Source organism: Somniosus microcephalus, chromosome 15 (assembly GCF_052327205.1).
Source record: "Somniosus microcephalus isolate GS21.2 chromosome 15, FLI_Smic_1.0, whole genome shotgun sequence".
Lineage (NCBI taxonomy): Eukaryota > Metazoa > Chordata > Chondrichthyes > Squaliformes > Somniosidae > Somniosus > Somniosus microcephalus.
This window is the reverse complement of record NC_141001.1, coordinates 12,879,128-12,905,227: the sequence shown is the minus strand read 5'-3', so window position 1 is coordinate 12,905,227 and position 26,100 is coordinate 12,879,128. Positions and strand designations below refer to the sequence as shown.

General features: G+C 47.0%; 1 protein-coding gene across 2 annotated transcripts in view; it reads right to left on the bottom strand.

Moving 5' to 3' along the window:
- The window catches only part of LOC147106549 (intestinal mucin-like protein), a 112,913-nt gene that overhangs the window by 49,108 nt on the left and 37,705 nt on the right, over positions 1–26,100 (bottom strand). Inside the window, exons 5-8 of one of the 2 annotated variants that reach the window (XM_086007498.1) lie at positions 9,653–9,827; positions 8,255–8,505; positions 2,861–3,044; positions 1,904–2,150 (exon numbers count right to left, since the gene is read on the bottom strand). In XM_086007498.1, coding sequence (XP_085863624.1) covers positions 1,904–2,150; positions 2,861–3,044; positions 8,255–8,505; positions 9,653–9,827 — 857 coding nt within the window. Of the gene's footprint in view, positions 1–1,903; positions 2,151–2,860; positions 3,045–3,367; positions 3,468–8,254; positions 8,506–9,652; positions 9,828–26,100 lie in introns of those variants that run through there. The other variant, XM_086007499.1, reaches the window with a different exon arrangement.

The window sequence follows — 26,100 nt, the reverse complement described above, 5'->3', positions numbered from 1 at the left end:
ACACTACACACACTGACAGCCCACACTACACACACACTGACAGCCCACACTACAGTCATAACATAATTAGTTTTAACGTTAAAATTGAGAAGGAAAATACAAGTTAAAAATAAAGCTAATCAATTGGAGAATAGCAAACTACAGAACAATGAAAAAGGGCGTAGTCTGAATAAATTAGATTGAATAGTTAACTGGTAAATACTGGGAAATATTGAAGTACTGGTACAATTGAGGAAAAAAGGGCCTGTGTCTAGGGTCATAATTCTGTGGATAAACAATCAGATTATGCTGAAAAAGGCTAAGAAAGAAGTTTACAACAAAGCTAAAACCAGTCACAGTAAAGAGAGCTAGGAGAAACACTATACTCTGCAAATAGAAACAAGAGAAGTAAGGAGAGCTAGGGAAAAGTGAGAAAAACTTGCAGCCAACACAATGAGAAAAAGCAGAGGTGTTTATAAACACATTAGGAAAAAGAGAATTATTAATGGAGGGCACTCAAATGAGTATTGGAAAGGAATTGTGGTAAATATGGAATTTGCACATTTGGCTAATGAAAACTTTGCTTCATCATTTACAGAATAAAGGAAGTTTTCAATAGATTGTGGATGAGGAGCAAGATGGACAACCAAGGCATATATGCATTAAAAACAAAATATTCTAAAGGGGTTCAGGGTGTTAAAATTGCTAAATGCCTGGGACCAACAGGCCATATGGAAGGAGGTTGTTGGGAAAGTTGTAGAGGGACTAACCGTCATTTTTCAAATCTCAGGGTGGATTTTAACTTCCGGGTGAGGAGCCGGGGGAGCCAATGGCCTTCCTGCCCAAGAGTCTCCGTGGGAGGCCTCGGCTGATTCACATTCCAATGGCCAGCTGCCCACGTGAAAATGGCAGAAAACGGGAGCAGGCCGGCTTCAGGCAGGTCAAAATCTTGGTGCTCGGAGGCCACCAGCCAGCAACAAGTTAAACACCAGGGCGGAGGGGATGGTGTATCGGGGCCGTTATGAGGGTGCGAAGGAAGGGGATCTCAGTTCACCAGTTGCCCAGAATTTCCTTGTGTGGCCTAGAAGAGAACTCCTGCTCCTAAATCCCCCCCATTATATGCAGGACCTGTGCCAAAGCACTGGAGGGTTGCAAATGTTACAATTCTAGCAGTACTATTTGTTTTACCTGAGTAAACAGAAGGGGCATTGAGAAATAGTAATTGATTCTGCTAGGCCCTATACCTGCTCTCAGCATACATGAGTCCTGCTGACCCTATTAGGGTGCTTCTGCTGGCATTTTTCAGGGTTGCTCTGGAACTCTAGACTCTAGACACGCCATGCCCTCCCACCACCGCCAATCTTCTGCCAGGACATGGTGTGGGAGGGTGGGGGGGGCAGTGAGGGGTGGGAGATGTGCAGAAAAAATCACCTCCAGTGGGATTTTCAGTAGTTACCTGACTGTTCTGGATTCTGCCAATCGATCCCCTATGACAACTCTGCCAGAATTTAACCCCTACAGCGGGCAGAATTTCTACTCTATTGTTTCCATTTGTAGGTAAATCAAAGAGGGCATGATCTTATAAGGAGTAGGCACAAAGGGGAAAATTAGAAGAAATATTAATGTAAAGAGTTAGAGGAATATAGAATGTTTTGCCGCAAGTGGTGATCAATGTTAAATCGACTACAGCATTCAAAATGATTACTTGCCCGAAGAAGAAAATAGTTTGGGGAGAAAGCAGCCCTAAAAGATGCCTGAATTCAGTGCAGTCCAGGGCTGAATAACCTCATGTTAGGATAAAATTTGTACATTGCTTTATAATTCCTGATATGTGAATGAAAGGTGGAAAACAGTTTATTGATTAAATGGGCTGACCACATTCCAAACCTGAACAAATTGCGATTTTCACAGAGATATGACTTACGGGCCTAAAATGATCTTGCAAAACTTCTCGTACACACAAGGTTTGGTTGGTACAGTTGGCATGATGGTTGTGGTTTCCGTATGTGACAGAGTTGAATGATGTATTGGTGATGGGGTTGTACTCCCTGCTTCACAGTGTGGCTTATTCTTATCTTTAACGTGCCAGTAAGGTGCTGAATGAGAGCAAGAAGGTACCACAGCTCCATCAGGCAATGTGCAGTCATCTGTCTTGTTGTTTGTACAAGTACCTAGGGAATTGGGAATTTGAAACATTATTTCAAATTTCATCACAAGATCACAAGATATTTAAGGATGAGGAAGGCCATTTGGCCCATCTTAATTCATCCATCTAGACAGATCCTCACGTCACCCAATTGTAGCATCCAATTGTTTCTTAAATGAATCATGGGTTTGTCCCTCTATTACTCTACTTGGACGTTTATTCCACATGTTGACTCCTCTGTGTGAAGAAGAATTTCCTGATATCTGTCTTAAAAGTGCCCCTCTCTGGTTTGAACTTGTGCCCCCTTGTTCTACTCCCACAGTTTAATTTAAAGTAACATTCTGGGTTATATACCTCCATTAGATCACTTCTCAGTCACCATATTTTCTCTTACAAAGGAATATCCCTGATAAACAGGGAATGAGAAAGGAATATCCCTGAAAAATAGGGAATGAGAAAGGAATATCCCTGAAAAAAGAGCAAAGGTTAAAGCAATTTGGGGTATTGGTTTGCAAAACATCATTTACAAAGTGTACTGCCATAAACATTCCTTAATTTATTTAATCTCCTGAGGGAAAGGATTAACCACAGTAAAAACTTTCGAGGATCAAAAATCTCCATCAGCTGTAAAGAAAATCAAATGAAAGCTCCAGAGTCTCAATCCATGTTACAATCTCAAGTCAGAGACAACATTTTATAATTTTGTAAACTGCATCCAAGTACAGTATTACATACCACACTGTCCTTCGACATTTTTTCCAAAGATCTTGTAGGAGAGGTCTATTGTAAACTCCAGGCCATCAAAAGTAATAGTAGAATTAATGGCAACAATCTCAACCTTTACAGTGATCCCCGAGGAACTGATTCTTATCCCATCGTGGTAATAAGGTGGTATAATCTCCTGACCATTGAACAGTGCCTGTATAACAGAAACAAAGTCCTTCCATCAATTCCTGCTTTATTTCTGTCACATCTGTACTTTCTAAACTTAAGGAAGCTGCTGGTAACTTGGTTCTCAATTTAAAAAGACTCAGAATTTTTAAACAATTTTATTCATGAAATTATTGAGAATGCCCTGAAAATATTTTTGATAGGATCAGGATGGGTTTAAGATTAGGATTCTGAAACTCATGCTGTATGCTATTAATAAATTACACACTGGCTGCCAATCTTATTTGGTCATTTTTGATAGTTACTGGACAGATTAGTGGTGTTGAAGTTTAGAGTCCAGCACAGGTCCACCAGGGCGGGTCCGGAGCAGGCGGTCGGTGTGGCGGGTCGCGACCCCGTTGCTGCGTCCATCCCGCTGCAGAAATCGACTTTGCGCTAATGGGGCCTATTAAGCCCGCCCTGCATGTTACCCGGCCCTATTAAATGGTGCGGGTCTGATGACATCATCCATGACGCGTTTTCAGCCGGGATATTTAAAGGAGCCACGGTCACATTGCAATTGAAGGTTCATCTAGGAGTGTGCAGTCACTGCACTGGAGCTTTTAATTGTTCTAATCACTTGGAAACATGACTGCACAGAGGCAGAGGGCTGTACCCAGGTCCTCCGATGACTCCCTCCATATGCTTGTGGAGGGAGTCAGAGAATGCAGGGAGGTCCTCTTCCCTTTAAATAGGTGGAAGAGACCTCCCCAGGAGACAAACAGAGCCTGGCTCCAAATTGTAGAGGAGGTGAACAGCAGGGATATGGTCAGGAAGACCTGGGTGCAGTGCCGGCAACGTTTCAATGATCTCATTCAACTTCATCCTGCTGTGCCTCTCATCACGTCCCCATCACCCTGCCTTTCCAACCTTACTCCTGCACATCCTTACTCACACCAACATACCTTGCACGAACACCCATCCCTCTCTCTCTATCTACATTATCACATCCCTATCTTACGAGCCACTCCTCACACTCACCATCATCCTAATACAATCATACCAACTAACAACACACAAGGAGGCCATTTGGCATTGTCACCCTACTCCATCATAGTCTCCCTCTAAAGATGTGACCCATCCATTCCTTACACACATTCCATCATTCTCACTCAACCTTCTCTTCTTTCCCTCCTTGCAGGAAAAGATAGACCACAATAAGAGAGAGAGGGAGAGAACTTGAGGTGGCCCTCCATCATTTGCCACCTTCACAACAGCAGAGGAGGTTGCGATAGAAGTATCAGGAGTCACCGAGCAGCTGGAGGTGGGAGAGGGAGAGAGGGGGACATCGCAGCAACCTGGTGACAGAATTACATATCATACATGACATACATCAGTCACTCATATCGCCGTTCCTTCATTGTCATTGGTTCAAAGTCCTGGAACTCACTCCCTAACAGCACTGTGGGAGTACCTTCACCACACGGACTGCAGCAGTTCAAGAAGGCAGCTCACCACCACCTTCTCAAGGGCAATTAGGGATGGGCAATAAATGCTGGCCTTGCCAGCGATGCCCACATCCCGGAATGAATAAAAACAAATATGGGGACTGATGTCAGCACCCAGTGAATGGTCATCATGTGCATAGTGGTATCTGTACCTATTCTTCATATGACATATCTAACTCATCTCTTTACTCTCCCACAGGTCCATCAAGAGTCCCCCACCACTGTCCAAAAGGAAGAGGAAGACGACTCCTCAGCGGAGCCTCCAACCTCCGAGGGCGCACCATCACCAGGCATAAGCGCACTCAGCACCAGCGCAGATATGCACACCTGGTGTCTCACAACTCACAAGTGAGCAAGAGAAGATGGTGGAGACAGGGACAGCAGTGGAGATTTCTCACCGGAGGGGGCATGGAATAGCTAATGCACCACTCACAGGAACGCATGGTCTCTATGGAGAATAGATGGCAGAGGCTCAGAGACCTCCTCTCTAGGAGGGATGTCAACGTAGACGTGGGTCCTCATGGCCAAGAGTGTCTGAGCAGTCGCAGTAGGGAAGTGAGCATGCTGCCTCTACCTCTGCTGAGGCCACAGGGGTAGCACCTTGTAGAATCACTCATAAGAGAAAGATGACACACAAGTAAATTCACAAGGGAAGCCACTCGGGTGTTTTATTCAATGTTTCTGTAAAGTTTCCATTAGTGTGATGTCACACATAAAAATCTTTATTTTCACCACTTTCCAGTCTTGGGCAAATTTGTGTGCACCTTTGAAAGTGGCTTCGTGAGTTGCAGTGAATGGTGACCCATAACGTTACCTCCAACAATGGTGGTCAGCGTGAAAAGAATGGCTTGGTCATTGTAGGGATGTTATATGCTGTTGCTGTGAGGTGGTGCCAATCTGGCGCAGCATTTGGCAGCCATATAAGTGTACTGTGTAAAGTTAAGTAAGTCTGGCTATGATGAGCCCATCCCTGGCCTCACGGGCAGCAATGTGCTTAGGTGCTGGTGGGATCTGGACTACAAGTTCCTCCTGCTCCTCCTCCTCCTCGTCTTCCAGCTGATGCTCCTCCTCCTCCTCCTTTGAAGAGGCTGTGCACTCAGTGCCTTGCTCCTCATGCAGCGCTAATCCTCGCTGCTGCACTATGTTGTGTGGGGCGCAGCAGAACACGATGATTCTGGAGACTCTGGCTGGTGCATACTGAAGGGTTCCTCCAGATCTGTCAAGGCATCTGAAGCGCATTTTCAGCGTGCCTATTGTTTGCTCTATGACACATCTGGTGGAAATGTGGCTTTCATTATATCTCTCCTCAGTATTTGGCTTCCTCAAGGGTGTCATGAGTGGATAGCCCTTGTCTCCAAGCAGCCAGCTGGAAAGTCTGTTTGGAGGAGTGAAGAGCTGAGGGAGGGTGGACTGGCGCAGGACGAAAGAGTCATGGCAGCTGCCAGGGAATTTGGTGCACACATGCATGATGATCTTACTATGGTTGCAGATGAGCTGCACATTGAGGGAATGGAAGCTCTTGCGGTTACCAAAGACTCCTAGGTGATGATGGGGTGCCTTGATGGCCACATGTGTGCAGTCGATGACGCCCTGCACCCGTGGGAAGCCAGCCAGAGTGGCAAAGCTGAGCGTCCGCTCAGTAATACTGGCTTTATCAGTGGCAAAGTTGATATACTTGGCTGACTTGTAGGCGGCCGACTGCAAGATGCCGCAAATGTCTGCTACAGATCCCTGGGAGGAGCCTGAGGCGAAGAAGTTGAGGGTGCTGGTGACTTTGCAGTCACTGGTAAGGCATGTGCACCCGCTCCTCTGTGCTGCAGGTTTTGCTCCAGCAATGTGCAAATGTCTGCGACGACCTGGTGCGATAGCCTGAGCCTCCTTTGGCACTGCTGCTCAGTCATGCTGAGGAAGCTCTGTCTGTATACCCTGTGTTGGGGGTACCACCTCCGGCATGGTGCAGCCCTGCGCTGATGCACTCTGTCCTGTGCAGCATCAGGTGGTTGAGGAGAAGGCTGCTGGTGTGCCTGGTGCTGCTGGTGTGCCTGGTGCTGCTGGTGTTGGGGCTCATCGTGATCCGATTTTGAGGACCAAGGTGAGACAGTATAGACGGCACCCAGGCTGATGGAATAGATGGCAGGTCACGTAGAGATGACAAAAGCAATCTGTCAATGATGTGATAGGTTCTAACAATGAGGTGACACTGGGTGGCGACTTTGCTGGAAAGACTTGCAGCCTGTAGAAAGCTAATCTGTGCTGGCAATACAGTCAGCAACAGCGTCTGCCTGAGGAAAGTGATCAGCTGGGAGCTGGGAGTTTTTATTGTACTTTGCATGCTGTGCACTGATCAGCTGCATCAATGACCACTCAACTTCCACCTCAGGTTGACAGACATGGTTCCTGAGCTGTGTGATTCCCCTGGTCATCCAGGGAAATTTGAAAGGTAGATTTAAAAAGATTCTTAAGGGTCTGACAACTACCTGATAATGATTTAAATTAGCTCGACCACCTCTGCTGTTCAGGTCACTGCCGCGCCAGCAAATGCACCCGAGCAAAAGGCATGTGGGGGTGGGATGGCGAAGGTTATCTGACCCATTCCAAGATATTGCAAATTTCCCACCTGACCCGCCTCTGATCGTGCCTGCACAGGCCCCAGTAAATTCCGGCCTGGGTCTCTGTGTCCATTATGTTGCACTGAAACTTCTGGGCGGATTCTCCTAGGTGGAGCAGAGTGCTTACAACAGGTGCAAACATCAAAACTGCATGGAAATTATATCACAACAACACGCTTCTCATTGTCGTGGGTCTCTGCTAGGCAGAAGCCCCAAAGGAAGTTAATCCACAGTAAATGGGTCTTACGGCTTGTGGGCAGCCCTGTTCAGGTTTGAGGATCTGAGAAGGGGTAGGCAGTAAACAGAGTGAGGCTGAAAACAAGTATGTTTATCTTTCCCTACATGTGCAATAAAGGGTGCTCCTGACTGAAAGATTTTTCATTTGGATAGCAGCCAGAAAGTCCTGCAGTTTGCAGCCAATACCACTGGCCAGGGCCTCTCAGGCCTGCAGTGGCAGTTGACTTTTATCTCCCATGTTCAGCTTCAAAGTCCTGCTATGGGGTGGGCTTGCAGTGGGGGAACTTCGGGCCTATTAAGATTACCTGAACCTGGAAATACAGTTCAGGCTAGGTAAGGTGGCGTACTCACCCAACTTGCACCCAGACCGCAGGAGGTGGGGATGAAAATGAGTGCCACGATGTTTAGATGCATAGAACCCAGAATAAAATATCTACTTCCTTTATTTTAGTTCCTAAGTTTATTTCTTAGCCCCCCCTCCCTTGAAGGCAGTGCCTCATGCTTGAGTCCAGTTCCACGGGTTCTTGCATTCCTCGGGTACCTGGCTAAAGTGGCCATTCTTCATATGTGAGTCTGGTAAATAACAACAGGCTGTTCTATCATGGGAGTCATAGCCAAGACTCATTCTGTCCTCATCTGATATCCACACAAGCACTCTTTCAGCAGTGGTCACTGGGCAGTGTGGAGGAGCAGGAATCCTGGCTACTTGTTACCTCTCTCTAGTCCAGGGACATTGAGGCCAAAATGATAGTGACCCCACTGCCATCCCAGCTAAAATCCAATAGCAATACTTGCAAGGGACTGAACTGGAGACCTTCTTGGTGTAAGTGAAAAAACATAAGCCCTGAGCCATCAGGGGAGCTGTTTACTTATTTACCATAAATGGAAAATGTTGCAACCCATACCTTGGTTTTTACTGTACTATTGGCAGTCGTCCGAATCAGTCTTATTACTGAAGATTTATAGAATATGATGATGGCTTTGGGGCACGAAAGACCTTTCTCAACATCACAGAAGTAGTTGTCTATGTAAATTTTGAAGCCTTTGATCAGTTCTTTTATCTGCTTCACCAGAATGTAAGTGCAGTTTCCTTGGAATGTGTAAACAGTTCCATCAAAAGTAAGGTAGTGACTGCTTCCCCATCCAGTACAAACACCTGGAATTTCAAAGTCACAATCTGAGTTTCCAGCAAAATTATTTATTTAAGTCAGATGATCGATTGTTAATCAATAAACACATCAAGCGTCAGTCATTTTTTTCATACAAAAAAAAGCACTTTTGGTTATACCCATTTGTAAACTCAGGCATAGACCAACCCAGACTGATGAGATGAAAGTCCCCTCTGTCTGCTGTGTGTTTCGGTCATTTCTGAAATGCTTTTGGGGAGCATCAATCCATTTCCCACACTGCAAAGCATCCTTTAATTTGCCATTAAATTAGCAGTCAGTTTGGCTCTGTTGGTTGCATTCATGCCGCTGATTCAGAAGATCATAGTTTGAAGCCCTACTCAGCACTTTAGCAAATAGTTGAGGCTAAGATTCCAGTGCATCATTGAGGGAATGTCACATTGCCAGAGGTGCTGCCTTTAAGATGAGACATTAAACCAACGTTAAATTGAGGCCCCATCTGCTTGTTTGGGCCCCAAAGCATTATTCGAAGAAGAGCAGGAGGTTCTTCAAAATTCATTCCTTAACCAACACCAAAATAGATTAACTGGCTTATTTAACACATTTTCAGTTTGTGGGGACCTTGCTTTATGCAAATTGATTGCCATTTTTGTTAACACAACAAAAGTGATTGTACTTAAAAAAGCAATTTGTTGGATGAGCCATGCTTTGTGAGAAGCTAAGGATGTGAGTAGGCACTGTATAAATTATTTCTTTCTTTGTCTCTCACAGAGGCAATAGGATAGATGATATGGGGAATGGGAACATGTTGTATTAGTGCACTAGGAGGGCTGCTTCTAAGGTTGGAGTTAAAGAATAATGAAGTCCAGCAGAGAGAGTTTTACCCTGTGAAGGTTTGAGATCTCCTAATTAAAATTTCCTCATTTCCTGATTCTTGCGATTTTTCTAACTCTGAAAAAACGCCTTCAGAAACTATAGTAATCTGGGATGTAATGCTTAAGTTATCCACCAGATGGAGACAAATATTAAGGGATCACATTTACCAGGTTTAAGGTAATGTCCTGGTACTCCAGTTATTAAGGTAATGTGGAATATGCTTCAATATGCTGCCTCCATCTCTGTATCTTTTACATCACTATTAAATTTTGGCAATGCAGTTCCTCCTGCAATACTCACAGTCACACTCATACTGATAGCAACAGCCAGACTGGTCATAAGCTCTTTTGGGTTGCAGTCCATTTTGACATGTGATCGGTTTAGCACTTGGACATTTCACCGGCACCACAGAAACGGTGTTGTTCCCTATACAGATTCCCATTGTGCAATTGGCAAGCATCCAAGTTTCGTTTATCTGCAGTTTGTGGAGAGAAAAGGAAAATATTTCAATTCTTAAAAACAGGACTTAAGTAACATGGCATTTATTGAATTCCTGGGGCGACAGAGGCTGTAAATCCCATTTTTGCCTGGGAGGAGTCCAAACCTGGCTGTGACAGGAATCCATCCCCTTTAGACTGGGCTTTTAAATTCCGGCCAGGGGGGTCGTGTGTGGATCTTCCATCTGCTCCACCCCATCAAGAGATTGCACAAATTAGGGTTGTATTCCCGAGAAGTAAGAAGATTAAGGGGTGATCTGATCGAAGTTTTCAAGATATTAAGGGGAGCAGATAGAGTAGATAGAGAGAAACTATTTCTGCTGGTTGGGGAGTCTAGGACTAGGAAGCATAGTCTAAAAATTAGAACCAGACCTTTCAGGAGTGAAATTAGGAAACGCTTCTACACACAAAGGGTAGTAGAAGTTTGGAACTCTCTTCCGCAAACGACAATGCTAAATCAATTGTTAATTTTAAATCTTGAGATTGACAGATTTTTGTTAACCAAAGGTATTGCGGAACACGGGGCAAAGACAGGTATATGCAGTTAGGTCGCAGATCAGCCCTGATCTCATTGATTGGGGGAACAAGCTCGAGGGGCTAAATGGCCCACCCCTGACCGTATGTTATGGCCGAAGCAAACAGCGCCAAACATCCCACTGACATCTGCACTGAGACAGGGAGATAGGCTTTTCTCACTGTATAATGTTTTGACATTGGTGAAATGCTGGGGCTGGAGAAGGTGGAAAGCTTGCTTTCCACTGTGGGGTCGGAGGAGGAATTTGGGACAGAACCTGGATCCACCAGCAGTGCCGAGTGTCCTGTGACAGTTTGAACTGGCACTCTCTTGTCCTGTGTCAGTTTGAACTGGCACTCTCTGGTCCTGTGACAGTTTGAACTGGCACTCTCTAGTCATGTGACAGTTTGAACTGGCACTCTCTAGTCCTGTGACAGTTTCAACTGGCACTCTCTAGTCCTGTGAATAGTTTGAACTGGCACTCTCTAGTCCTGTGAATAGTTTGAACTGGCACTCTCTAGTCCTGTGACAGTTTGAACTGGCATTCTCTGGTCCTGTGACAGTTTGAACTGGCACTCTCTAGTCATGTGTCAGTTTGAACTGGCGCTCTCTCGTCCTGTGACAGTTTGAACTGGCACTCTCTAGTCCTGTGAACAGTTTGAACTGGTATTCTCTAGTCATGTGTCAGTTTGAACTGGCACTCTCTTGTCCTGTGACAGTTTGAACTGGCACTCTCTAGTCATGTGTCAGTTTGAACTGGCAGTCTCTGGTCCTGCGAACAGCTTGAACTGGTACTCTCTAGTCATGTGTCAGTTTGAACTGGTACTCTCTAGTCATGTGTCAGTTTGAACTGGCACTCTCTAGTCCTGTGACAGTTTGAACTGGCACTCTCTAGTCATGTGCCAGTTTGAACTGGCACTCTCTGGTCCTGCGAACAGTTTGAAATGGTCCTCTCTAGTCATGTGTCAGTTTGAACTGGAACTCTCTAGTCCTGTGACAGTTTGAAGTGGCACTCTAGTCTTGTGTCAGTTTGAACTGGCACTCTCTGGTCCTCTGACAGGACAGTTTGAACTGGCACTCTCTCGTCCTGTTGACAGATTAAAATGACACTTTCTAGTCCTGTGAATAGTTTGAACTGGCACTCTCTAGTCCTGTGAACAGTTTGAACTGGCACTCTCTAGTCCTGTGACCGTTTGAACTGGCACTCTCTGGTCCTGCGACAGTTTGATCTGGTATTCTCTGGTCCTGTGACAGTTTGAACTGGCACTCTCTGGTCCTGTAAAAGTTTGAACTGGCACTCTCTAGTCCTGTGAATAGTTTGAACTGGCACTCTCTAGTCCAGTGAACAGTTTGAACTGGCATTCTCTAGTCCTGTGACAGTTTGAACTGGCACTCTCTCGTCCTGCGAACAGTTGGAACTGGCACTCTCTAGTCATGTGTCAGTTTGAACTGGCACTCTCTAGTCCTGTGACAGTTGAACTGGCACTCTCTAGTCATGTGTCAGTTTGAACTGGCACTCTCTGGTCCTGCAAACAGTTTGAATTGGTACTCTTTCGTCATGTGTCAGTTTGAACTGGTACTCTCCAGTCATGTGTCAGTTTAAACTGGCACTCTCTAGTCCTGTGAACAATTTGAACTGGCACTCTCTAGTCCTGTGACAGGTTGAAGTGGCACTCTCTAGTCCTGTGACAGTTTGAACTGGCACTCTCTGGTCCTGTGACAGTTTGAACTGGCACTCTCTAGTCCTGTGACAGTTTGAACTGGCACTCTCTTGTCCTGTGAACAGTTTGAACTGGCACTCTCAAGCCCTGTGACAGTTTGAAATGGCACTCTCCAGTTCTGCGACAGTTTGAACTGGCACTCTCTAGTCCTGTGACAGTTTGAACTGGCACTCTCTGGTCCTGTGACAGTTTGAACTGGCACTCTCTAGTTCTGTGACAGTTTGAACTGGCATTCTCTAGTCCTGTGACAATTTGAACTGGCACTCTCCAGTCCTGTGACAGTTTGAACTGGCACTCCCTTGTCCTGTGACAGTTTGAACTGGCACTCTCTTATCCTGTGACAGATTGAACTGGCACTCTCTAGTCCTGTGATAGTTTGAACTGGCACTCTCTAGGCCTGTTACAGTTTGAACTGGCACTCTCTAGTCCTGTGACAGTTTGAACTGGAGCTCTCTAGTCCTGTGACAGTTTGAACTGGCACTCTCTGGTCCTGTGACAGTTTGAACTGGCGTTCTCTCGTCCTGTGACAATTTGAACTGGCTCTGTCTAGCCCTGTGACAATTTGAACTGGCACTCTCTAGTCCTGTGACAGTTTCAACTGGCACTCTCTAGTCCTGTGACAGTTTGAACTGGCACTCTATAGTCCTGTGACAGTTTGAACTGGCAATCTCGAGTCCTGTGACAGTTTGAACTGGCATTCTCTGGTCCTGTGACAGTTTGAACTGGCACTCTCTAGTCATGTGTCAGTTTGAACTGGCGCTCTCTCGTCCTGTGACAGTTTGAACTGGCACTCTCTAGTCCTGTGAACAGTTTGAACTGGTACCCTCTAGTCATGTGTCAGTTTGAACTGGCACTCTCTTGTCCTGTGACAGTTTGAACTGGCACTCTCTAGTCATGTGTCAGTTTGAACTGGCAGTCTCTGGTCCTGCGAACAGCTTGAACTGGTACTCTCTAGTCATGTGTCAGTTTGAACTGGTACTCTCTAGTCATGTGTCAGTTTGAACTGGCACTCTCTAGTCCTGTGACAGTTTGAACTGGCACTCTCTAGTCATGTGCCAGTTTGAACTGGCACTCTCTGGTCCTGCGAACAGTTTGAAATGCTCCTCTCTAGTCATGTGTCAGTTTGAACTGGAACTCTCTAGTCCTGTGACAGTTTGAAGTGGCACTCTAGTCTTGTGTCAGTTTGAACTGGCACTCTCTGGTCCTCTGACAGGACAGTTTGAACTGGCACTCTCTCGTCCTGTTGACAGATTAAAATGACACTTTCTAGTCCTGTGAATAGTTTGAACTGGCACTCTCTAGTCCTGTGAACAGTTTGAACTGGCACTCTCTAGTCCTGTGACCGTTTGAACTGGCACTCTCTGGTCCTGCGACAGTTTGATCTGGCATTCTCTGGTCCTGTGACAGTTTGAACTGGCACTCTCTGGTCCTGTAAAAGTTTGAACTGGCACTCTCTAGTCCTGTGAATAGTTTGAACTGGCATTCTCTAGTCCAGTGAACAGTTTGAACTGGCATTCTCTAGTCCTGTGACAGTTTGAACTGGCACTCTCTCGTCCTGCGAACAGTTGGAACTGGCACTCTCTAGTCATGTGTCAGTTTGAACTGGCACTCTCTAGTCCTGTGACAGTTGAACTGGCACTCTCTAGTCATGTGTCAGTTTGAACTGGCACTCTCTGGTCCTGCAAACAGTTTGAACTGGTACTCTTTCGTCATGTGTCAGTTTGAACTGGTACTCTCCAGTCATGTGTCAGTTTAAACTGGCACTCTCTAGTCCTGTGAACAATTTGAACTGGCACTCTCTAGTCCTGTGACAGGTTGAACTGGCACTCTCTGGTCCTGTGACAGTTTGAACTGGCACTCTCTAGTCCTGTGACAGTTTGAACTGGCACTCTCTAGTCCTGTGACAGTTTGAACTGGCACTCTCTGGTCCTGTGACAGTTTGAACTGGCACTCTCTAGTCCTGTGACAGTTTGAACTGGCACTCTCTTGTCCTGTGAACAGTTTGAACTGGCACTCTCTAGCCCTGTGACAGTTTGAAATGGCACTCTCCAGTTCTGCGACAGTTTGAAATGGCACTCTCTAGTCCTGTGACAGTTTGAACTGGCACTCTCTGGTCCTGTGACAGTTTGAACTGGCACTCTCTAGTCCTGTGACAGTTTGAACTGGCACTCTCTAGTCCTGTGACAGTTTGAACTGGCGCTCTCTAGTCCTGTGACAGTTTGAACTGGCACTCTCTGGTCCTGTGACAGTTTGAACTGGCACTCTCTAGTCCTGTGACAGTTTGAACTGGCATTCTCTAGTCCTGTGACAATTTGAACTGGCACTCTCCAGTCCTGTGACAGTTTGAACTGGCACTCCCTTGTCCTGTGACAGTTTGAACTGGCACTCTCTTATCCTGTGACAGATTGAACTGGCACTCTCTGGTCCTGTGATAGTTTGAACTGGCACTCTCTAGGCCTGTTACAGTTTGAACTGGCACTCTCTAGTCCTGTGACAGTTTGAACTGGCACTCTCTAGTCCTGTGACAGTTTGAACTGGCACTCTCTAGTCCTGTGACAGTTTGAAATGGCACTCTCTAGTCCTGGGACAGTTTGAACTGGCACTCTCTAGCCCTGTGACAGTTTGAACTGACACTCTCTTGTCCTGTGTCAGTTTGAACTGGCACTCTCTGGTCCTGTGACAGTTTGAACTGGCACTCTCTAGTCCTGTGTCAGTTTGAACTGGCACTCTCCGGTCCTGTGACAGTTTGAACTGGCACGCTCTTGTCCTGTGACAGTTTGAACTGGCGCCCTCTAATCCTGTGACAGTTTCAACTGGCACTCTCTAGTCCTGTGACAGTTTGAACTGGCATTCTCTGGTCCTGTGACAGTTTGAACTGGCACTCTCTAGTCATGTGTCAGTTTGAACTGGCGCTCTCTCGTCCTGTGACAGTTTGAACTGGCACTCTCTAGTCCTGTGAACAGTTTGAACTGGTACTCTCTAGTCATGTGTCAGTTTGAACTGGCACTCTCTTGTCCTGTGACAGTTTGAACTGGCACTCTCTAGTCATGTGTCAGTTTGAACTGGCAGTCTCTGGTCCTGCGAACAGCTTGAACTGGTACTCTCTAGTCATGTGTCAGTTTGAACTGGTACTCTCTAGTCATGTGTCAGTTTGAACTGGCACTCTCTAGTCCTGTGACAGTTTGACCTGGCACTCTCTAGTCATGTGCCAGTTTGAACTGGCACTCTCTGGTCCTGCGAACAGTTTGAAATGGTCCTCTCTAGTCATGTGTCAGTTTGAACTGGAACTCTCTAGTCCTGTGACAGTTTGAAGTGGCACTCTAGTCTTGTGTCAGTTTGAACTGGCACTCTCTGGTCCTCTGACAGGACAGTTTGAACTGGCACTCTCTCGTCCTGTTGACAGATTAAAATGACACTTTCTAGTCCTGTGAATAGTTTGAACTGGCACTCTCTAGTCCTGTGAACAGTTTGAACTGGCACTCTCTAGTCCTGTGACCGTTTGAACTGGCACTCTCTGGTCCTGTAAAAGTTTGAACTGGCACTCTCTGGTCCTGTGAATAGTTTGAACTGGCACTCTCTAGTCCAGTGAACAGTTTGAACTGGCATTCTCTAGTCCTGTGACAGTTTGAACTGGCACTCTCTCGTCCTGCGAACAGTTGGAACTGGCACTCTCTAGTCATGTGTCAGTTTGAACTGGCACTCTCTAGTCCTGTGACAGTTGAACTGGCACTCTCTAGTCATGTGTCAGTTTGAACTGGTACTCTCTGGTCCTGCAAACAGTTTGAACTGGTACTCTTTCGTCATGTGTCAGTTTGAACTGGTACTCTCCAGTCATGTGTCAGTTTAAACTGGCACTCTCTAGTCCTGTGAACAATTTGAACTGGCACTCTCTGGTCCTGTGACAGTTTGAACTGGCACTCTCTAGTCCTGTGACAGTTTGAACTGGCACTCTCTTCTCCTGTGAACAGTTTGAACTGGCACTCTCTAGCCCTGTGACAGTTTGAAATGGCACTCTCCAGTTCTGCGACTGTTTGAACTGGCACTCTCTAGTCCTGTGACAGTTTGAACTGGCGCTCTCTAGTCCTGTGACAGTTTGAACTGGCACTCTCTGGTCCTGTGACAGTTTGAACTGGCACTCTCTAGTCCTGTGACAGTTTGAACTGGCATTCTCTCGTCCTGTGACAATTTGAACTGGCACTCTCTAGTCCTGTGACAGTTTGAACTGGCACTCTCCAGTCCGGTGACAGTTTGAACTGGCACTCCCTTGTCCTGTGACAGTTTGAACTGGCACTCTCTTATCCTGTGACAGATTGAACTGGCACTCTCTAGTCCTGTGATAGTTTGAACTGGCACTCTCTAGGCCTGTTACAGTTTGAACTGGCAATCTCTAGTCCTGTGACAGTTTGAACTGGCACTCTCTCGTCCTGTGACAGTTTGAACTGGTGCTCTCTAGTCCTGTGACAGTTTGAACTTGCACTCTCTGGTCCTGTGACAGTTTGAACTGGCGTTCTCTCGTCCTGTGACAATTTGAACTGGCACTGTCTAGCCCTGTGACAATTTGAACTGGCACTCTCTAGTCCTGTGACAGTTTCAACTGGCACTCTCTAGTCCTGTGACAGTTTGAACTGGCACTCTATAGTCCTGTGACAGTTTGAACTGGCAATCTCGAGTCCTGTGACAGTTTGAACTGGCACTCTCGAGTCCTGTGACAGATTGAACTGGCACTCTCCAGTCCTGTGACAGTTCGAACTGGCAGTCTCGAGTCCTGTGACAGTTTGAACTGGCACTCTCTGGTCCTGTGACAGTTTTAACTGGCACTCTCGAGTCCTGTGACAGTTTGAACTGGCACTCTCGAGTCCTGTGACAGTTTGAACTGGCACTCTCGAGTCCTGTGACAGTTTGAACTGGCACTCTCGAGTCCTGTGACAGTTTGAACTGGCACTCTCGAGTCCAGTGACAGTTTGAACTGGCTCTCTCGAGTCCTGTGACAGTTTGAACTGGCACTCACTAGTCCTGTGACAGTTTGAACTGCACTCTCGAGTCCAGTGACAGTTTGAACTGGCACTCTCTTGTCCTGTGACAGTTTGAACTGGTACTCTCAAGTCCTGTGACAGTTTGAACTGCCACTCTCTAGTCCTGTGACAGTTTGAACTGCACTCTCGAGTCCTGTGACAGTTTGAACTGGCACTCTCAAGTCCTGTGACAGTTTGAACTGGCACTCTCTGGTCCTGTGACAGTTTGAACTGCACTCTCGAGTCCTGTGACAGTTTGAACTGGCACTCTCGAGTCCTGTGACAGTTTGAGCTGGCACTCTCTAGTCCTGTGACAGTCTGAACTGGCACTCTCTAGTCCTGTGACAGTCTGAACTGGCACTCTCTAGTCCTGTGACAGTTTGAACTGGCTCTCTCTCGTCCTGTGACAGTCTGAACTGGCACTCTCTGGTCCTGTGACAGTTTGAACTGGCACTCTCTAGTCCTGTGACAGTCTGAACTGGCACTCTCTAGTCCTGTGACAGTTTGAACTGGCACTCTCTAGTTCTGTGACAGTTTCAACTGGCATTCCCTAGTCCTGTGACAGTTTGAACTGGCACTCTCTAGTCCTGTGACAGTTTGAACTGGCACTCTCTAGTCCTGTGACAGTTTGAACTGGCAATCTCGAGTCCTGTGACAGTTTGAACTGGCACTCTCGAGTCCTGTGACAGATTGAACTGGCACTCTCCAGTCCTGTGACAGTTTGAACTGGCAGTCTCGAGTCCTGTGACAGTTTGAACTGGCACTCTCTAGTCCTGTGACAGTTTTAACTGGCACTCTCGAGTCCTGTGACAGTTTGAACTGGCACTCTCGAGTCATATGACAGTTTGAACTGGCACTCTCGAGTCCTGTGACAGTTTGAACTGGCACTCTCGAGTCCTGTGACAGTTTGAACTGGCACTCTCTAGTCCTGTGACAGTTTGAACTGCACTCTCGAGTCCTGTGACAGTTTGAACTGGCACTCTCGAGTCCTGTGACAGTTTGAACTGGCACTCTCAAGTCCTGTGACAGTTTGAACTGGTACTCTCTAGTCCTGTGACAGTTTGAACTGCACTCTCGAGTCCTGTGACAGTTTGAACTGGCACTCTCGAGTCCTGTGTCAGTTTGAACTGGCACTCTCTAGTCCTGTGACAGTTTGAACTGGCACTCTCTAGTCCTGTGACAGTCTGAACTGGCACTCTCTGGTCCTGTGACAGTTTGAACTGGCACTATCTAGTCCTGTGACAGTCTGAACTGGCACTCTCTAGTCCTGTGACAGTTTGAACTGGCACTCTCTGGTCCTGTGACAGTTTGAACTGGCACTATCTAGTCCTGCGACAGTCTGAACTGGCACTCTCTAGTCCTGTGACAGTTTGAACTGGCACTCTGTAGTCCTGTGACAGTCTGAACTGGCACTCTCAAGTCCTGTGACTGTTTGAACTGGCACTCTCCAGTCCTGTGACAGTCTGTACTGGCACTCTCTGGTCCTGTGACAGTTTGAACTGCACTCTCGAGTCCTGTGACAGTTTGAACGGGCACTCTCTCGTCCTGTGAACAGTTTGAACTGGCACTCTCTAGCCCTGTGACAGTTTGAACTGGCGCTCTCTAGTCCTGTGACAGTTTGAACTGGCACTCTCTGTTCCTGTGACTGTTTGAACTGGCACTCTCTAGTCCTGTGACAGTTTGAACTGGCATTCTCTCGTCCTGTGACAGTTTGAACTGGCACTCTCGAGTCCTGTGACAGTTTGAACTGGCACTCCCTTGTCCTGTGACAGTTTGAACTGACACTCTCCAGTCCTGTGACAGTTTGAACTGGCACTCTCTGGTCCTGTGACAGTTTGAACTGGCACTCTCTAGTCCTGTGAACAGTTTGAACTGGCACTCACTTGTCCTGTGACAGTTTGAACTGGCGCTCTCTAGTCCTGTGACAGTTTGAACTGGCACTTTCTGGTCCTGTGACAGTTTGAACTGGCACTCTCTAGTCCTGTGACAGTTTGAACTGGCACTCTCTAGTGCTGTGACAGTTTGAACTGGCACTCTCTAGTCCTGTGAACAGTTTGAACTGCCACTCCCTAGTCCTGTGAACAGTTTGAACTGGCACTCTCTAGTCCTGTGACAATTTGAACTGGCGCTCTCTCGTCCTGTGACAGTTTGAACTGGCACTCTCTAGTCCTGTGAACAGTTTGAACTGGCACTCTCTGGTCCTTTGACAGTTTGAACTGGCACTCTCTGGTCCTGTGTCAGTTTGAACTGGCACTCTCTAGTCCTGTGACAGTTTGAACTGGCACTCTCTAGTCCTGTAACAGTTTGAACTGGCACTCTCTAGTCCTGTGACAGTTTGAATTGGCACTCTCTAGTCCTGTGACAGTTTGAACTGGCACTCTCTAGTCCTGTGACAGTTTGAAATGGCACTCTCTAGTCCTGGGACAGTTTGAACTGGCACTCTCTAGTCCTGTGACAGTTTGAACTGGCACTCTCTAGTCCTGTGACAGTTTGAACTGGCACTCTCTGGTCCTGTGACAGTTTGAAATGGCACACTCTAGTCCTGTGACAGTTTGAACGGGCACTCTCTGGTCCTGTGACAGTTTGAACTGGCACTCTCTTGTCCTGTGACAGTTTGAACTGGCGCTCTCTAGTCCTGCGACAGTTTGAACTGGCACTTTCTAGTCCTGTGACAGTTTGAACTGGCACTCTCTTGTCCTGTGACAGTTTGAACTGGCGCTCTCTAGTCCTGTGACAGTTTGAACTGGCACTCTCTAGTCCTGTGACAGTTTGAACTGGCACTCTCTAGTCCTGTGACAGTTTGAACTGGCACTCTCTAGTCCTGTGACAGTTTGAACTGGCATTCTCTTGTCCTGTGTCAGTTTGAACTGGCACTCTCTCGTCCTGTGACAGTTTGAACTGGCACTCTCTTGTCCTGTGACAGTTTGAACTGGCGCTCTCTAGTCCTGTGACAGTTTGAACTGGCACTCTCTAGTCATGTGTCAGTTTGAACTGGCGCACTCTCGTCCTGTGAACAGTTTGAACTGGTACTCTCTAGTCCTGTGACAGTTTGAACTGGCACTCTCTTGTCCTGTGACAATTTGAACTGGCACTCTCTAGTCCTGTGAACAGTTTGAACTGGTACTCTCTAGTCATGTGTCAGTTTGAACTGGCACTCTCTTGTCCTGTGACAGTTTGAACTGGCACTCTCTACTCCTGTGACAGTTGAACTGGCATTCTCTAGTCATGTGTCAGTTTGAACTGGCACTCTCTGGTCCTGCGAACAGCTTGAACTGGCACTCTCTTGTCCTGTGACAGTTTGAACTGGCGCTCTCTAGTCCTGTGACAGTTTGAACTGGCACTCTCTAGTCCTGTGACAGTTTGAACTGGCACTCTCTAGTCCTGTGACAGTTTGAACTGGCACTCTCTAGTCCTGTGACAGTTTGAACTGGCATTCTCTTGTCCTGTGTCAGTTTGAACTGGCACTCTCTGGTCCTGTGACAGTTTGAACTGGCACTCTCTTGTCCTGTGACAATTTGAACTGGCGCTCTCTAGTCCTGTGACAGTTTGGACTGGCACTCTCTAGTCATGTGTCAGTTTGAACTGGCGCACTCTCGTCCTGTGAACAGTTTGAACTGGTACTCTCTAGTCCTGTGACAGTTTGAACTGGCACTCTCTTGTCCTGTGACAATTTGAAATGGCACTCTCTAGTCCTGTGAACAGTTTGAACTGGTACTCTCTAGTCATGTGTCAGTTTGAACTGGCACTCTCTTGTCCTGTGACAGTTTGAACTGGCACTCTCTACTCCTGTGACAGTTGAACTGGCACTCTCTAGTCATGTGTCAGTTTGAACTGGCACTCTCTGGTCCTGCGAACAGCTTGAACTGGTATTCTCCAGTCATGTGTCAGTTTGAACTGGTACTCTCTAGTCATGTGTCAGTTTGAACTGGCACTCTCTGGTCCTGCGAACAGTTTGAACTGGTACTCTAGTCATGTGTCAGTTTGAACTGGAACTCTCTAGTCCTGTGACAGTTTGAACTGGTACTCTCTAGTCCTGTGACAGTTTGAACTGGCACTCTCTAGTCATGTGTCAGTTTGAACTGGCACTCTCTGGTCCTGCGAACAGTTTGAACTGGTACTCTAGTCATGTGTCAGTTTGAACTGGAACTCTCTAGTCCTGTGACAGTTTGAACTGCCACTCTCTTGTCCTGTGAACAGTTTGAACTGGCACTCTCTGGTCCTGTGACAGGACAGTTTGAACTGGCACTCTCTCGTCCTGTTGACAGATTAAAATGACACTTTCTAGTCCTGTGAATAGTTTGAACTGGCACTCTCTAGTCCTGTGACCGTTTGAACTAGCACTCTCTGGTCCTGTGACAGTTTGAACTGGCACTCTCTTGTCCTGTAATAGTTTGAACTGGCGCTCTCTAGTCCTGTGACAGTTTGAACTGGCACTCTCTCGTCCTGTGAATAGTTTGAACAGGCACTCTCTAGTCCTGTGAACAGTTTGAACTGGCACTCTCTGGTCCTGTGACAGTTTGAACTGGCACTCTCTAGTCCTGTGACAGTTTGAACTGGCACTCTCTAGTCCTGTGACAGTTTGAACTGGCATTCTCTTGTCCTGTGTCAGTTTGAACTGGCACTCTCTGGTCCTGTGACAGTTTGAACTGGCACTCTCTTGTCCTGTGACAGTTTGAACTGGCACTCACTAGTCCTGTGACAGTTTGAACTGGCACTCTCTAGTCCTGTGAGTGTTTGAAATGGCACTCTCTAGTCCTGTGACAGTTTGAACTGGCACTCTCTAGTTCTGTGACAGTTTGAACTGGCACTCTCTGGTCCTGTGACAGTTTGAACGGGCACTCTCTGGTCCTGTGACAGTTTGAAATGGCACTCTCTTGTCCTGTGTCAGTTTGAACTGGCACTCTCTGGTCCTGTGACAGTTTGAACTGGCGCTCTCTAGTCCTGTGACAGTTTGAACTGGCACTCTCTTATCCTGTGACAGATTGAACTGGCACTCTCTAGTCCTGTGAATAGTTTGAACTGGCACTCTCTAGTCCTGTGACAGTTTGAACTGGCACTCTCTAGTCCTGTGACAGTTTGAATTGGCACTCTCTAGTCCTGTGACAGTTTGAACTGCCACTCTCTTGTCCTGTGAACAGTTTGAACTGGCACTCTCTGGTCCTGTGACAGGACAGTTTGAACTGGCACTCTCTCGTCCTGTTGACAGATTAAAATGACACTTTCTAGTCCTGTGAATAGTTTGAACTGGCACTCTCTAGTCCTGTGACCGTTTGAACTAGCACTCTCTGGTCCTGTGACAGTTTGAACTGGCACTCTCTTGTCCTGTAATAGTTTGAACTGGCGCTCTCTAGTCCTGTGACAGTTTGAACTGGCACTCTCTCGTCCTGTGAATAGTTTGAACAGGCACTCTCTAGTCCTGTGAACAGTTTGAACTGGCACTCTCTGGTCCTGTGACAGTTTGAACTGGCACTCTCTAGTCCTGTGACAGTTTGAACTGGCACTCTCTAGTCCTGTGACAGTTTGAACTGGCATTCTCTTGTCCTGTGTCAGTTTGAACTGGCACTCTCTGGTCCTGTGACAGTTTGAACTGGCACTCTCTTGTCCTGTGACAGTTTGAACTGGCACTCACTAGTCCTGTGACAGTTTGAACTGGCACTCTCTAGTCCTGTGAGTGTTTGAAATGGCACTCTCTCGTCCTGTGACAGTTTGAACTGGCACTCTCTAGTTCTGTGACAGTTTGAACTGGCACTCTCTGGTCCTGTGACAGTTTGAACGGGCACTCTCTGGTCCTGTGACAGTTTGAAATGGCACTCTCTTGTCCTGTGTCAGTTTGAACTGGCACTCTCTGGTCCTGTGACAGTTTGAACTGGCGCTCTCTAGTCCTGTGACAGTTTGAACTGGCACTCTCTTATCCTGTGACAGATTGAACTGGCACTCTCTAGTCCTGTGAATAGTTTGAACTGGCACTCTCTAGTCCTGTGACAGTTTGAACTGGCACTCTCTAGTCCTGTGACAGTTTGAATTGGCACTCTCTAGTCCTGTGACAGTTTGAACTGGCACTCTCTAGTCCTGTGACAGTTTGAAATGGCACTCTCTAGTCCTGGGACAGTTTGAACTGGCACTCTCTAGTCCTGTGACAGTTGGAATTGGCACTCTCTAGTCCTGTGACAGTTTGAACTGGCACTCTCTAGTCCTGTGACAGTTTGAAATGGCACTCTCTAGTCCTGGGACAGTTTGAACTGGCACTCTCTAGTCCTGTGACAGTTTGAACTGGCACTCTCTAGTCCTGTGACAGTTTGAACTGGCACTCTCTGGTCCTGTGACAGTTTGAAATGGCACACTCTAGTCCTGTGACAGTTTGAACGGGCACTCTCTGGTCCTGTGACAGTTTGAACTGGCACTCTCTTGTCCTGTGACAGTTTGAACTGGCGCTCTCTAGTCCTGCGACAGTTTGAACTGGCACTTTCTAGTCCTGTGACAGTTTGAACTGGCACTCTCTTGTCCTGTGACAGTTTGAACTGGCGCTCTCTAGTCCTGTGACAGTTTGAACTGGCACTCTCTAGTCCTGTGACAGTTTGAACTGGCACTCTCTAGTCCTGTGACAGTTTGAACTGGCACTCTCTAGTCCTGTGACAGTTTGAACTGGCATTCTCTTGTCCTGTGTCAGTTTGAACTGGCACTCTCTCGTCCTGTGACAGTTTGAACTGGCACTCTCTTGTCCTGTGACAGTTTGAACTGGCGCTCTCTAGTCCTGTGACAGTTTGAACTGGCACTCTCTAGTCATGTGTCAGTTTGAACTGGCGCACTCTCGTCCTGTGAACAGTTTGAACTGGTACTCTCTAGTCCTGTGACAGTTTGAACTGGCACTCTCTTGTCCTGTGACAATTTGAACTGGCACTCTCTAGTCCTGTGAACAGTTTGAACTGGTACTCTCTAGTCATGTGTCAGTTTGAACTGGCACTCTCTTGTCCTGTGACAGTTTGAACTGGCACTCTCTACTCCTGTGACAGTTGAACTGGCATTCTCTAGTCATGTGTCAGTTTGAACTGGCACTCTCTGGTCCTGCGAACAGCTTGAACTGGCACTCTCTTGTCCTGTGACAGTTTGAACTGGCGCTCTCTAGTCCTGTGACAGTTTGAACTGGCACTCTCTAGTCCTGTGACAGTTTGAACTGGCACTCTCTAGTCCTGTGACAGTTTGAACTGGCACTCTCTAGTCCTGTGACAGTTTGAACTGGCATTCTCTTGTCCTGTGTCAGTTTGAACTGGCACTCTCTGGTCCTGTGACAGTTTGAACTGGCACTCTCTTGTCCTGTGACAGTTTGAACTGGCGCTCTCTAGTCCTGTGACAGTTTGGACTGGCACTCTCTAGTCATGTGTCAGTTTGAACTGGCGCACTCTCGTCCTGTGAACAGTTTGAACTGGTACTCTCTAGTCCTGTGACAGTTTGAACTGGCACTCTCTTGTCCTGTGAGAATTTTAAATGGCACTCTCTAGTCCTGTGAACAGTTTGAACTGGTACTCTCTAGTCATGTGTCAGTTTGAACTGGCACTCTCTTGTCCTGTGACAGTTTGAACTGGCACTCTCTACTCCTGTGACAGTTGAACTGGCACTCTCTAGTCATGTGTCAGTTTGAACTGGCACTCTCTGGTCCTGCGAACAGCTTGAACTGGTATTCTCCAGTCATGTGTCAGTTTGAACTGGTACTCTCTAGTCATGTGTCAGTTTGAACTGGCACTCTCTGGTCCTGCGAACAGTTTGAACTGGTACTCTAGTCATGTGTCAGTTTGAACTGGAACTCTCTAGTCCTGTGACAGTTTGAACTGGTACTCTCTAGTCCTGTGACAGTTTGAACTGGCACTCTCTAGTCATGTGTCAGTTTGAACTGGCACTCTCTGGTCCTGCGAACAGTTTGAACTGGTACTCTAGTCATGTGTCAGTTTGAACTGGAACTCTCTAGTCCTGTGACAGTTTGAACTGCCACTCTCTTGTCCTGTGAACAGTTTGAACTGGCACTCTCTGGTCCTGTGACAGGACAGTTTGAACTGGCACTCTCTCGTCCTGTTGACAGATTAAAATGACACTTTGTAGTCCTGTGAATAGGTTGAACTGGCACTCTCTAGTCCTGTGACCGTTTGAACTAGCACTCTCTGGTCCTGTGACAGTTTGAACTGGCACTCTCTTGTCCTGTAATAGTTTGAACTGGCGCTCTCTAGTCCTGTGACAGTTTGAACTGGCACTCTCTCGTCCTGTGAATAGTTTGAACAGGCACTCTCTAGTCCTGTGAACAGTTTGAACTGGCACTCTCTGGTCCTGTGACAGTTTGAACTGGCACTCTCTAGTCCTGTGACAGTTTGAACTGGCACTCTCTAGTCCTGTGACAGTTTGAACTGGCACTCTCTTGTCCTGTGACAGTTTGAACTGGCACTCACTAGTCCTGTGACAGTTTGAACTGGCACTCTCTAGTCCTGTGAGTGTTTGAAATGGCACTCTCTAGTCCTGTGACAGTTTGAACTGGCACTCTCTAGTTCTGTGACAGTTTGAACTGGCACTCTCTGGTCCTGTGACAGTTTGAACGGGCACTCTCTGGTCCTGTGACAGTTTGAAATGGCACTCTCTTGTCCTGTGTCAGTTTGAACTGGCACTCTCTGGTCCTGTGACAGTTTGAACTGGCGCTCTCTAGTCCTGTGACAGTTTGAACTGGCACTCTCTTATCCTGTGACAGATTGAACTGGCACTCTCTAGTCCTGTGAATAGTTTGAACTGGCACTCTCTAGTCCTGTGACAGTTTGAACTGGCACTCTCTAGTCCTGTGACAGTTTGAATTGGCACTCTCTAGTCCTGTGACAGTTTGAACTGCCACTCTCTTGTCCTGTGAACAGTTTGAACTGGCACTCTCTGGTCCTGTGACAGGACAGTTTGAACTGGCACTCTCTCGTCCTGTTGACAGATTAAAATGACACTTTCTAGTCCTGTGAATAGTTTGAACTGGCACTCTCTAGTC